Source organism: Wickerhamomyces ciferrii, contig 00017 (genome assembly GCF_000313485.1).
Source record: "Wickerhamomyces ciferrii WGS project CAIF00000000 data, strain NRRL Y-1031 F-60-10, contig 00017, whole genome shotgun sequence".
Classification (NCBI taxonomy): Eukaryota; Fungi; Ascomycota; class Saccharomycetes; order Phaffomycetales; family Wickerhamomycetaceae; genus Hansenula; species Hansenula ciferrii.
The window spans coordinates 89,847-105,016 of NW_011887723.1; the positions used below are offsets into that span (position 1 = coordinate 89,847).

The window sequence follows — 15,170 nt, forward strand, 5'->3', positions numbered from 1 at the left end:
GTACTATTGCTTTTGCTGCTGCTGCTGCTGCTCCTTTTGAAATGAGTGATACTATAATCTTCAATTATAGTGAAGCACAAGATCGTTATGATCAATTCAAGAAATTTTATAATAGAAAACAATTACCTCAACAATTGTTTCAATTTGATACTACTAAAACAATAAATGAAAATTTAAGACAATTAGCATTGGTTTCATTAGAACCAACCATTACATCTGCATATTTATATTCATTTGATCAAATCTTTTTAGATTTAGTATCAAGATGGATTTCTGATGAATCTATTGAAATTGAATATAATCAATTAAATAAACAAAGTAATATCATCAATGGGACTGTGATCCTTAGTTCATTAGCTAAAATCATTTCATTATCTCCAAATATCACTTCATTAGTGGAATATTATCTTGAAAATTTAAATATTTTCCAAAATTTAGAAACCAATCAATCCAAAATTTCAAATTTAGAATTACAACAAATCCTTTTAGCATTCCATAGATTATTATATCATGATCAACAAAGATTTATAAGGTTTATTAGTCCTCATACTTTAACAAATATCTTGAAGTTTACTGAAGATGAAGTTGTTAAATTTTTAATCATTCAAATCTTATCAAAATATTTAAATTTAACTGAAAAGGCTAAAAATGATCTGTTAAATAATCATATTACAAAACCAATCATTGGTTCTTATGAATCGGATAAAAATATTGATTATCAATTCTTATCAGTTCTTGAAGCTCAAAGATTAGCAAATCATCATAATATTCAATCCCAATCATCATCATCAAACAGTGAACCTTCAAACTCAGATATCTTTATTAATATTGAAAATACTTCTATAAGTTCATTAGTTGTTTCAGTTTGTGGTGTCTTAGTCTCAAAAATCCATTTAGATATCACTACAAAAACTCAATCTTCATTAGTCCCAACAGAAAGATCAATTGATACTTTACGTAAATTAGCATTAAACGTTCAAAGTTCATCTCCTGTAATGCTTGTTGGTAATGCAGGTTCTGGTAAGACTTTCCTTATAAATGAATTAAGTAAATATTTATCTTGTGATAAAACAATAGTTAAAATTCATCTTGGTGAACAAACTGATGCAAAATTATTATTAGGTACTTATACTTCGGGTCAAAAACCTGGTACTTTTGAATGGAGATCAGGGGTTTTAACAACTGCTGTTAAAGAAGGTCGTTGGGTTTTAATTGAAGATATAGATAAAGCTCCAACTGAAGTTTTATCAATCTTGTTAAGTTTATTGGAGAAAAGAGAATTAACAATTCCTTCAAGAGGTGAAGTTATTAAAGCTGCTAATGGATTCCAATTAATTTCAACAATAAGAACTACAAATAATTATAAACATAATAAATCATCCACCATACCAGAAATTATTGGTCTTAGACTTTGGAATGTTTTACAATTAAATGATCAATCTGATGATGAATTATTACAAATTTTAACTTCAAAATTCCCAATTTTATCTAAATTAATTCCAAATTTTATTAAACTATATGAATCAATTCAATTAGCTTATAATGGGAAACAATTTTTATCTTTAAATAGAGGTTCACAACCAAGAATCATTTCATTAAGAGATTTAATGAAATTTTGTCAAAGAGTTGATGTTTTATTCCAAAATCATGGTGTTAATTCTTCATCTCAATTATTAGAATCTTCAGTCCTAGATAATATCTTTGCAGAAGCTGTTGATTGTTTTGCTGGTGCAATTAGTGAATATTCAGCTTTAGAAGTCTTGATTAATACCATTGGTGAAGCTTTACAAATTTCATCTTCAAGAATTAATTTATTTATTTCTAAACATGTTCCATTATATGAAGATTTTCCTGAAAAATTAATTATTGGTAGAGCTCATTTATCAAAAGCTCCAAGTTCTTTATATAAAAAGAAAAACACGGGTAATAATACATCATTTGCAAGAACAAATCATTCTTTAAAATTAATGGAACAAATTGGTGTTTCTGTTCAAATGACTGAACCTGTCTTGTTAGTTGGTGAAACTGGTACTGGTAAAACTACAGTGGTTCAACAAGTTGCAAAACAATTAAATAAAGAATTAACTGTCATTAATGTCTCTCAACAAACCGAGGCTGGTGATTTATTAGGTGGTTATAAACCTGTAAATACTAAATCAGTTGCTGTACCAATTCAAGAAGAATTTGAAAATTTATTCCATTTAACATTTTCAATGAAGAAGAATGAAAAATTTCATAAAATGTTAACTAAATGTTTTAATAAAAATCAATGGAAAAATGTTATTCGTTTATGGCAAGAAGCTATAAAATTATCTGAAAAAGTTTTGAATACCCCAGATGAAGATTTCAATGATGAAGCTCCAAAAAAGAAAAGAAGACTTAATACTCATGATAAAAAATTATTAATTGAAAAATGGAATGAATTTACTCAAAATGTTAAAAATTTTGAAGTTCAATCATCATCATTAGAAAATTCATTTGTTTTCAATTTTGTGGAAGGTTCATTAGTTAAAGCTGTTAGAAATGGTGATTGGTTATTATTAGATGAAATTAATTTAGCATCACCAGATACATTAGAAAGTATATCTGATTTATTATCTGATACTTCAGGTCGAAGAAGTATTTTATTATCAGAAAAGGGTGAAGTTGAATCAATTCAAGCTCATAAAGATTTTAGAATCTTTGCATGTATGAATCCTGCTACTGATGTTGGTAAACGTGATTTACCTTTAAGTATTAGATCAAGATTTACTGAAGTTTATGTTCATTCTCCAGATGGTGATATTTCTGATTTATTATCAATTATTGATAAATATTTATCACGTTTTGCTCTTAATGATGAATGGATTGGTAATGATGTTGCACAATTATATCTTGAAGCTAAAAAATTGGCAGATTCAAATCAAATTGTTGATGGTGCTAATCAAAAACCTCATTTTAGTATTCGTACTTTAACAAGAACTTTATTATATGTTGTTGATATTGTTTCAATTTATGGATTACGTCGTTCTTTATATGAAGGGTTTTGTATGTCATTTTTAACTTTATTAGATTTAAAATCTGAAGAAATTTTAAAACCTTTAATTGAAAAATATACTATTCATAGATTGAAAAATGCTAAATCTGTTATTAGTCAAATTCCACCTGCTCCATCTTCTGAATCTGGTTCATTTGTTCAATTTAGACATTATTGGATGCGTCAAGGTCCTTCAGAAATTATTGATCAACCTCATTATATCATAACTCCATTTGTGGAAAAAAATATGATGAATTTAGTTAGGGCTACTTCAGGTAGAAAATTCCCAATTTTAGTTCAAGGTCCAACTTCAAGTGGTAAAACAAGTATGATTAAATACTTAGCTGATATAACAGGTCATAAATTTGTTCGTATTAATAATCATGAACATACAGATCTTCAAGAATATTTAGGTACATATATTTCAGATGATACTGGTAGATTATCTTTTAAAGAAGGTGTTTTAGTGGAAGCTTTAAGAAATGGTCATTGGTTAGTTCTTGATGAATTGAATCTTGCACCAACTGATGTTTTAGAAGCTTTAAATCGTTTACTTGATGATAATAGAGAATTATTTATACCTGAAACTCAAGAAGTTGTTAGACCACATCCAGATTTTATGCTTTTCGCTACACAAAATCCTCCAGGTTTATATGGTGGTCGTAAAGTTTTATCAAGAGCTTTCCGTAATAGATTTTTAGAATTACATTTTGATGATATTCCACAAGATGAATTAGAAGTTATTTTACGTGATAGATGCCAAATTGCTCCATCTTATGCTAAAAAAATTGTGGAAGTTTATCGTCAATTATCTGTTCAACGTCAATCTTCACGTTTATTTGAACAAAAGAATAGTTTTGCTACATTACGTGATTTGTTTAGATGGGCTTTAAGAGAAGCTGTTGGATATGAACAATTAGCTGCAAATGGTTATATGTTACTTGCTGAAAGAGTTAGAAAACCTGAAGAAAAGAAAGTTGTTCAAGAAGTTTTGGAAAAAGTTATGAGAGTTAAATTAGATATGAATGCCTATTATAATTCACTTGAAAATCAAGATTTAATGAATACCCCATCTCAAGTTGTTTGGACAAAGGCAATTCGTCGTTTATCTGTCTTGATTTCAACCGCGTTACAAAATAATGAACCAATTTTATTAGTTGGTGAAACTGGTTGTGGTAAAACAACAGTTTGTCAATTATTAGCACAATTCAACAATAAGAAACTTATAACTGTGAATGCTCATCAAAATACTGAAACTGGTGATTTACTTGGTGCTCAAAGACCAGTACGTAATAAATCAGAACTTCAAGAAAATTTGACCAAGAAAGTCATTGAAGCTTTACAATCAATTGGTGTTACCCCAGGAGGTGATGATTTGAGAGAATTACTTCAATTTTATGATAATCAAGATCTAACTGAATTGAATGAAGATATAAGGAAAGATATCCAGCATGATAGAAGTAATCTTAATGTCCTTTTCGAATGGTCTGATGGTCCATTGATCCAAGCTTTAAATAGTGGAAGTTATTTCTTATTAGATGAAATTTCATTAGCTGATGATTCTGTTTTAGAAAGATTGAATAGTGTTTTAGAACCTGAAAGAACTTTATTATTAGCTGAAAAGGGTACTGAAGATAGTTCCATCACAGCTAAAGATGGATTCCAATTTCTTGCTACTATGAACCCGGGTGGTGATTATGGTAAAAAAGAATTATCTCCAGCATTAAGAAATCGTTTCACTGAAATTTGGGTACCATCAATGGAAGATTTTGGTGATGTTAAAACTATTGTGGAAGAAAAACTTGATGAAAATGTCAAATATTTAGCTGATGGTATTGTCAAATTTTCTGAACGTTTCGGAATGAAGCTTGGTGGCGGGAACATAACAAGTGGTGTTATTTCGTTACGTGATATTCTTGCTTGGGTTGAATTTATCAATAGCACCCAAAATACTGGAATTCCTATCAACTCATGTCTGTTGAATGGTGCTTCATTAGTTTTCATTGATGCATTAGGTACCAATAACACTGCTTATTTGGCTGAATCTGAAGAAAAATTGTTACAAATGAAATTGGATTGTGTCAAAGAACTTTGTGAAATAGCTGGTGACGATTTAACTCAATATTATCGCCAAAAAGTTGACATTTCTTTAAACCCTTCAACTTTGAATGCTGGTGGATTTGAAATTGCCAGAGATTCTACAAACTCTAAAGATGAATTTTTCAGTTTTGAAGCTCCAACTACTGCTGCTAATACAATGCGTGTTGTTAGAGCCATGCAAGTTAAAAAACCAATCCTTTTGGAAGGTAGTCCAGGTGTTGGTAAAACTAGTTTGGTTTCAGCATTGGCCAAGGCTACTGGCAATCAATTGACACGTATCAATTTGTCAGAACAAACTGATTTAGTTGATTTATTTGGTTCTGATGCACCAGCAGAAGGTGGTAAAACTGGTGAATTTGTTTGGCGTGATGCTCCTTTCTTAAGAGCAATGCAAAGAGGTGAATGGGTCTTGTTAGATGAAATGAATCTTGCTTCACAATCTGTTTTAGAAGGTCTTAATGCTTGTTTAGATCATCGTGGTGAAGCTTATATCCCTGAACTTGATCGTTCATTCTCACGTCATCCAAACTTTGTTGTATTTGCTGCTCAAAATCCCCAATACCAAGGTGGTGGAAGAAAAGGTTTACCAAAATCATTTGTCAATCGTTTCACTGTTGTTTATGTTGATACCTTGACTTCAGAAGATTTGGTATTGATTGCACACCATTTATACCCAAATATCAATGCTGATACTTGCTCAAAGATGATTGGATTAATGTCTAGACTTGATCATGAAGTTTGTGTTACAAAATCCTGGGGTGCTAGTGGAAGTCCATGGGAGTTCAATTTACGTGATACTCTTAGATGGCTTGAGCTATATAACGCTGAATACCTTTCAAGTGGTCTTTCTCCAATTGATTTCTTGAACATTATTGTCACACAAAGATTCCGTACAGTTTCTGACAGGGAAAAGGCATCTAAACTCGTTCATGAGACATTTGAAGAAGAACCATGTACTGATAATTATTTCACAATAACTGAAAGCTACTTTCAAGCTGGTAAGGCATTGATGTCAAGAGGTTCATCAGTTCAAGAAACTTCTCACACAAGACTAAATCATTTACAATCAAATACTGAATTTGTTGAATCTTCATTATTAGCAATCCAAAACAACTGGCCATTGATCTTTGTTGGATCTTCTTCATCAGGTAAAACTGAGTTGGTTAGATATTTGGCCACCATCTCGAGTGCTAAGGTTGTTGAATTTTCAATGAATAGTGATATTGATAGTATGGATATCCTTGGTGGTTATGAACAAGTTGATCTTACCAAAAGAGTTACAGCTATTGTTGAAAAATTTTTAAGAATATTAAATGTTGGTATTGCCGACCAGCTCAAAAACTCTTCAGAATTATTGAACACTACAATTGCATCTTTAGAATTCGTTAAATTTTTGAAGACTGTTCATATCACCATTGAAAACTTTTCACTCTTGGTTGAACACTTTGGTAGATTTACAGAGTTAGTCAGAGATAATGATCAAATTAACGAAGTTGAGAAAGAGTTAATCAACTTGAAAGAACTTTTAAAACAAAGTTCAAGCGTTAAATTTGAATGGTTTGATGGGCTTTTGGTAAAAGCTGTTGAAAGGGGTGATTGGTTGATTTTAGACAATGCTAATTTATGTAGCCCTTCAGTGTTAGATCGTTTGAATTCGCTTTTGGAAATCAATGGTTCTTTAATAATGAATGAGTGCAGTATGGCAGATGGTCAAGCCAGAGTGTTGAAACCACATCCAAATTTCAGGTTATTCCTAACTGTGGATCCAAAGTTTGGTGAATTGTCAAGAGCTATGAGAAATAGAGGTGTTGAAATTTATCTTGATAAGTTAGATCATAGGGCAACTACATTCGATAGAAATGTTTTAGGATTCAAGGCCAAGAAATCAAAGAAAGAAGAGCTTGATTTAAATGAATTATCTCTTAATGAAAATGAACCTATTGCTCCAATTCAAAAATTCATCGAATCCACTGATTCATTTTCAAGATCTTTATCCTTGGTCATTGATGCCATTATGACATCAGGCAAAGAATTTATGCTCAATCATTTAGCAGGTATTTTACCATTCTTGAATCAGTTGAGTATTGAAAGATTCACGAACACAATTTATTCTTCTACCGAGGTCACTAAGGAAGTTATTGATGCTTTATCTGAAATATCTTCATTTGTTGATTATGTTACACAATTAGGCCTAACTAAATCCATCATTGGAAAGTTTGAAGATTGTGAAAATGTTGTTGACTCTTTGTTGGGTCAAAAATCAAACTTCTCCATTAATCAGTCATTGAATCCTGGTTGGAATTATTATGCCATCAAAAGAATTCAGTCCAACTCATTGATCCCCCTAAATGAAGCTATATCTTTAATTCAAGTTGCTTCTGATTTGTCACAAATTGAAAAAGCTTTACAATCTGCCGAGGTTAGAGGTGCAAATGGTAAACTTAATGAGCTTTCATTCTTAGAGCAAGGTGCAGCATTGTCAAGTGGTAGAAACATGAAAAATCCACCAAAAGTCAATGTTTTCAATTTCTTGAAGGAAATTTATGAATTTATCTTGGGTAGTTTCAAAAACAAAGATACACTTTCATTACTAAGCCAATCGTCATGCTTTGAAGCACTTTTAGATCTTACAAGAATTTGGAAATCAGTTTGGGATATCTCTGATGTTAAGAATGAAGCTAAACTTAGAGTTTATCAAAAAATCATTAATGAATGGATTGAAGGTGCTACAGAATTTGAGGGTATTGATATATTAAAAAATATCATGAAAGTATATGGAAATGCTTTGAAATCAGACAAAGGTGAATACATGTCTGCAATCTGGGAAAGCTTCAGAGGTGTATACCCACAATCTGAACAAGCATGGGCAGATAATGATGTTCTCTCAAGTCTTGCAGAGAAGTTTGATGCTGTTTCTCATGAACAATTCTCAGAGTCAGATAATCATATATTAACGTTGAAGTCTGCTATTTTGAACATCAAAAATGTGATTTTGGCTAACGATGGCTCTGATATTTCTAATGCTTTTACATTATTGGAAAATGGTATCAGAGATCTACATGAAGTTTCTAGCAAGTTTTTGGTGAAGAGAGCTCATAATTTTGAAGAAAGTTTCTACTTATTGTTCAATATGGTTCTATCAAGTGGGTCAGTTAAGAATGAAGATATCATCGCGATTGCTCATCAAGCAAACATTTCAACTACTTGCTTGTTAAAAAATACCAATACTGACTCTTATCCACCTGTTTTCAATACGCTATGGGCTAAAACCAACAACGGTTATGTGTCATTTGTCTCACACTTATTTACCAATAAGTTTTTGCATCATATTTTCATCAATTCTCAAAGTTATTTAACATTCTCTGGTAATCAAGTTAACCAAACAGTGAATGATTCTGTCAACTTCACGAAATATTTGATCAAATACTCCGATGAAGTTTCAAGAGACACACACAAGGAGCAAGTTGCTATTATCTTGAATTGGTATCAAAAGATTGTTAGAATTGTGTCATCAGATGACAGCTTATCAGTATGGGATGGTAATTCTTTCGATAAAAATGATCTGCCACAACTATCAGAAAAGGTTGCTGGAATTTCTGCAAATGGCTTCACCGCCATTAATAAAAATTTCTTCCAACCTGCTCTTGAACTAATTACAGGCTCAGTGAACATAGAAAAGCTAGGTAAAGCTTGGGTGTTATTCTCAATTGGGTTAATTCAGTTGTATGTTCCAGATAATGCCAATGATCCTGCAATAGAAGATCACATTTTGTACGAAAACTATGAGAAGAAGAAGTCTCTGTTTACACAATTGTCAAATAGTGTTAAAAATATTAGATCCGTTTACTTCGGTGATGATGAAATTGTGATAGAGCACCATTTACCAACAGTTGATGAAGAAAGTAAACCTTCAAAACCAAGAGTTTACCGTTCTAAAGTCCCTATTGATAATTTATTTGAAGAGTGGAAGATTTTTATGAGCTCCACCCTTGACAATAACTCATTAGTCAAATTTTTGGCTACTGTGGAAGAGACAGAATTGGAGACTTTATCTGGTGAGCTAAATATGTTCCAACAAAATTCTTCCAATTTCATTGAAAGACTTGAAAATCAATTTTCCCATTTCTCAGATGTTAATGACATTTTCAAAGGATATATCTATGGTATCAAATTAGGGTTTGACTTAATTCTAGAGGCTAAAAAGAAAACTAAAGTCACTTATAACATGGATCCTTTGTGGTTTATCAGCTTCCAAAACATCACAAATGATAAAGAAATTGAAAAAGGTCTTGCTACTGTCAGAAACTTCTGCAAGAACATGGATGTTGACAACACATTAGCTGAACAAGTCATGCACATTACTTTGAAGCTTGCTTCTTCAAGTGAACAAGGTATTAATCATCAAATCCTGGAACAAGTTTTTCAAACTATTTATTATAGATGGTCATTAAGAAGAACTCGTCAAGAGAAAAAAGATGCCATTGAAGGTAGTGTTTTCAGATATAGAGGTGAAGAAGACGAAGATGAAGATTTCAAAAAGATTTTCCCTGACTATGATGAATACGTTGAGCTAGACACAGATAGCAAATCTCGCTCTGATAGTTCTCGTTTAGATGAAGAATATGCTAACATCTGTAAGACTTATATTGATGTGTTTACAAAAGATAAAGCATATGCTTTGAAAGACTTGATTGTCAATGGTGGTGATATAGCTAAGAAATTAATTTCGCTTTCAGATGAATTTGAAACCGGTGTTATTGATCCAACATCTCTTGGTTCAGTCATTAGTGATTTGTTTAGATCTATTGATTCTGCAACAATTGAGAAAGCCGGTAAAGACATAGATTTCTACTTCGGTTACAGTCCACCAGAACTTAGAAGATCCATTAAAGTCGTTGAAAAACTTCAATATTCAGTCCATGGTTTGTTACAACAGTGGCCAGAACATGCTACTTTGCAAACATTATTCAGAATTTCTCAAGAGTATTTGGCCTTCCCTGTGAAAACACCAATCGCAAGATTGATTCAAAAAATTGAACAGATTTATACATTCATCATCGAATGGGAAAAATATGCATCTGTTAAAGTTTCACTTTCTGCACATCAAGATGACTTCACATCACTCATCGTTTCATGGAGACGTATGGAATTGTCAAGTTGGAAATCTTTGTTCAAGAATGAAGAGATCTCAAATCAAAGATCTATTGGTGGTTTCTGGTTCAATTTATATGAAAACTTGATTTTACCTTCATACAGTGGTGTTCAAATTGATATTGGACAGTTGGTTTTGATTTTGAACTCATTCATTAGTAAGAGTTCCTATGGTCAATATGAACTACGTTTGAATTTATTGAAAGCCATTAAAACTCATTTGTCTTCAATCTCCTCTGATAAACTGTTATTGAATATGCTCAAGAATTTGATCAAATACTATGAACAATTTTCCCCAATCATCCACGAAAATATCAATAGGGTCAAAAAGACACTAGAAAAAGATGTTGAAGAAGTTATATTACTTGCCAGTTGGAAAGATGTCAACATTGATGCGTTGAAGCAAAGTGCTCGTCGTTCTCACCAAAGTCTTTACAAGGTGGTTCGTAAGTACCGTACACTTTTAGCAACAGAAGTCACACCGCTCATTGAACAAGGTCTTCCAGATAGTCAAAAAGTTTCAGTGAACAAGGATTCAGTATTGGTCTCCAAACTTGAGTTGAATGCTGATATTGGAGATGATCATAAAACAATCGATGGTTGGGATACAAGATCACAAAATTTGAAGCAAACTGAAACTGTTCAAAAGAATATGAACACTTATGTCTCTCGTGTTAAAAATACTGAATTCCCAGAGTTATATGAATTTGCTTCAGACATTGTCAAAGAATCAGATAGATTACGTGATGATACTCCAAAAACTTACTCTGAAGAAAACAAGAAGGAAGTTGCTGCTCTTAAAACTCAAAAAATGAAATTATTGAGTGATTCTATCAAAGAGTTAAGAAGAATTGGGTTGAAATCGCGTATTAGAGAGGATATTCATAAACTTCAAGTCACTGCAAACCAAGTTCTTTCAGGAGCGGAAGCTTTTGATAATACTCAATTGGAAGGAAGTGATGCGTACTTTTTCAGAATTGTTGATATTCTTCCACGTTTGAGAGCATCTGTTAGCTCTGTGGCTGAAGATGTCCCAGCTGCTGCTGCTGAAAATGGTTTAGCTATAATCGAAAACCTTGTCTATGCTGTCATCAATGACAAAAAATTACTTGCTAAAGTTGCTCATAAATTGAATGATTTTGAATCAGATAAATCTGAATTCCAGAAATTGATTGATTCTGAAAACCTTTATGTGGGTAAATCAACTTCAGCTCTAGGTTTGGTTAAATTCAATAAGATTTGCAGATGGTTACCAGAAATTTTAAGTTTATCTATGAATCTTGCTGCTACTTCATCCAAGATGCTTCAATTATCAGTTGACTTATCAATTTTTGATAGTTTTGTTAAGAAAGTTTCTGAATTTAAAGAGAAAATCATTTCTCAATTGAAATACTCAAGTATCGTTGATTCACAATTGGCTGAATTCGATAATATCTTGAAATCTTTTGTTTCAGATTTAGAATCTTGGAAGTCTTCAAATAAGAGCATTGGATTTGTTTCTGATTCCGTCATAAATTGGTTGAATAGCTTGAATGATGTCGAAATTGAAGATTCTGAAAACCAGGATACCACAGTCGCTGAAATTGAAAAAACTTTAAGATCTTTCTCAAACAAAGTTCTTGTTGTTTTCCAAAAAGTTATTCAAAGTTTATCATCAGAAGAACTCACTTTTGATACTGATAAATGGTTTATTCAATCAGAAGCTCAATTACATACTTTGTTGAAATCTTTACATCATGAAAGTGTCCATTCATCTTTACATAAAGCTCTTGAGCTTGTTTCATCAGCAAAATTTGATCAAGCTCAATCATCTCAAATTAGATCATTATTCTCTTTCACAGCTCCATTCTTGAAATTTTACTTGGAACTTGTTGTTGCTGTTTTGAATAAAGCCAAAGATAGTTATATTGATATCAGTCGTTCCACTTATGTTTTCAGTAACTTGTTACATAATTTGACTAAAAATGGGTTCTGTTCTCCAGAACCACCATCAGAAACAAAACAAGATGAAAATTTACATGATGGTACTGGTCTTGGTGATGGTGAAGGTGCACAAAATAATTCAAATGACGTTGAAGACGATGAAGATTTGAGTGAACAAGCACAAGAACCAAATAAAGATGAAAAAGATGATAAGGATGATGAAGATGACAACCAAGATGCTGTTGATATTGAAGGTGATATGGCTGGTGATCTAGAAAATGCATCTGATCAAGATCAAGATGATGATGAAGAACAAGACAAAGATGAAGAACAAGATGAATTAGATGAAGAAGTTGATGATTTAGATGATCTTGATCCTAATGCAGTTGATGATAAAATGTGGGATGAAGAGGTTCAAGAAGATAAAAAAGAAAAAGAATCTGAAAATATGCCTGAAAATTCAACTGCTGATGATATGAAGGCTCAAGAAGATGAACCTGAAGAGAAACCTGAAGATAAAGAATCTAAAGAAGATGATAAATCATCTAAAGATCAAGAAAATGATGATGATAAGAAGGAAGATGATCAAGATGCTGAAGATGAAGAAGATGTTGGTGAACAAGAAGATGACGTTAAGAATGAAGAAAAAGAAGATTTAGAACAAAACGTTCCAGAAGGTGAAGCATTAGATCTTCCAGATGACATCAATCTTGATTCTGGTGAAGAAGATGAAGAAGATGATAAACAAGATGATGGTGATGAAGGTATGGATGATGGTTTAGATGATAAAATGGACTTGGATGAAGATGAAGCTGAAAATGGCGAAGAAGAAAACGTCAATGATGCTGAAGAAAATCAAGAAGAACAAGAAGGTGAAGAAGGTGAAGAACAAGAATCTGAAGAAGCTAACCAAGCAGGTGATGAAAATGATCAAGAAGAAGAAAATCAAGATCAAAATGATGAAGAACAAGATGCTATTGAAGCTGGTGAAAAATCTGAAGATGAAGAAGAATTGAAAGATGCTAAGAATGAAGAAGATCAACAAGATGAAGCAGCTGAAGGAGAAGAAAACGGTGATCGTATGGAAGGTATTGATAGTGGAGAAACTGGTGATAACAACAATGAAGATATTGATAAAGAAACTGCAACTGAAGAAAAATCAGGTGATCAAGGTGATGGTGCACAAGCACAAGCTGAAGATGAAAAAGAAGATGTTGGTGCATCAGGATCAGCTATGAATCAACAACAAGAAGATAATGATAATGATGGTAATAATGATGAAGCACGTGATAATGCTCAAGAATCATTAAAACAATTGGGTGATTCATTAAAAGAATTCCATCGTCGTCATCAAGATATTAGAGAAGTTTCTGAAAAAGATGAAACTGCTGAACAAGCTGCAAATGAACGTCCTGATGAATTTGAACATGTTGATGGTGAAAACACTGAAGAAACTACACAAGCTTTAGGAGCTGCCAATAAAGATCAAATTTCTTCAATTGATGAAGATAAAGCCATTGATGATGATGAAGATGATCAAGATGAAGAAATTAAAAATGAAGATCAAGATGAAAATATGGTTGAAGGTGAAGAAGCTAATGAAGATGCCGAGGAAATTGAAAATCAAGATGATGAAAAACCAGATGAATTTAATGGTAAAACTAAAGGTGGATTTGTTGGTGAAAGAAAAACTGAAAATTTGGATGATATGGATGATATGGATGATATTAATATGGATCAAAATTTGGATGAATTAGATTCTGATTCAGATGAAGATTTTTCATTATTAAAACCAGAAGTTATTGATGATGATGAAGATCATAGAGATATTGAAGAAGCTCGTGAATTATGGAGAAAGAGTGATTTAGAAACACAAGAATTATCAGCTAATTTATGTGAACAATTACGTTTAATCTTGGAACCAACATTAAGTACTAAATTGAAAGGTGATTACAAGACAGGTAAGAGATTAAATATGAAGAGAATCATTCCATATATTGCGAGTGAATTCCGTAAAGATAAGATTTGGTTAAGACGTACAAAACCAAGTAAACGTCAATATCAAATTATGATTGCAGTTGATGATTCAAAATCCATGTCAGAAAGTAAATCTGTTGATTTAGCATTCCAAAGTATTGCATTAGTTTCCAAAGCATTAACACAATTAGAATCTGGTGGATTATCAATTGTTAAATTTGGTGAAAATACAAAAGTTGTTCATCCATTTGAAAAACAATTTAGTCCAGATACTGGAGCAAAAATTTTCCAAAAATTTGATTTCCAACAAACAAGAACTGATATTAAAAAATTAGTTGGTGAATCAATTGAAATTTTTAATAATGCTAAATCATTAGGTAATAGTGATTTATGGCAATTACAAATTATTATATCAGATGGTGTTTGTGAAGATCATGATACTGTTCAAAGATTAGTTCGTCGTGCCAGGGAGGAAAGAATTATGTTAGTTTTCGTTATTATTGATGGTATTAATTCAAATGAATCAATTATGGATATGAGTCAAGTATCATATGTACCAGATGCTAATGGTAATATGGTTTTAAAAGTTGATAAATATTTGGATTCATTCCCATTTGAATTTTATGTTGTTGTTCATGATATTACAGATTTACCAAAGATGTTATCATTAATTTTACGTCAATATTTTTCAGAATTAGCTTCAAATTGAGTTGAGATCATTAGGTAAATTGTTATTGTATTATAGATGTATATTAAAGAAATAGATTATATGTAAATATAAGAGTTATAAAAAGCTATTCTGTGTAGATAACATGACTTTTCAAAGGAAATGGTTGAACAAATTCATTGAGAACATTAACCATTAACAATATGAGTTTATATACCTCGCTTATGTCATCACACAAAGAAAACCGCGAATTCATTTTGAGCTGATAAAAAAAGCAGCTTTTAAAGCGAAGATTACAACTTTTACGAGAAGAAAAAGATCAAGATAATCAAGAAT

The 15,170-nt window shown here is 31.8% G+C and overlaps 1 protein-coding gene across 1 annotated transcript; it reads left to right on the forward strand.

Annotated features, from left to right (window-relative positions):
- Positions 1 to 41: 41 nt before the first annotated feature.
- REA1 (AAA family ATPase midasin) lies at positions 42 to 14,876 on the forward strand (the record flags this gene model as incomplete). The annotated part of the gene is made up of 1 exon (XM_011278502.1): positions 42 to 14,876. The coding sequence occupies one exon, from the start codon at positions 42 to 44 to the stop codon at positions 14,874 to 14,876; it is 14,835 nt and encodes a 4,944-aa protein (XP_011276804.1).
- Positions 14,877 to 15,170: the final 294 nt, after the last annotated feature.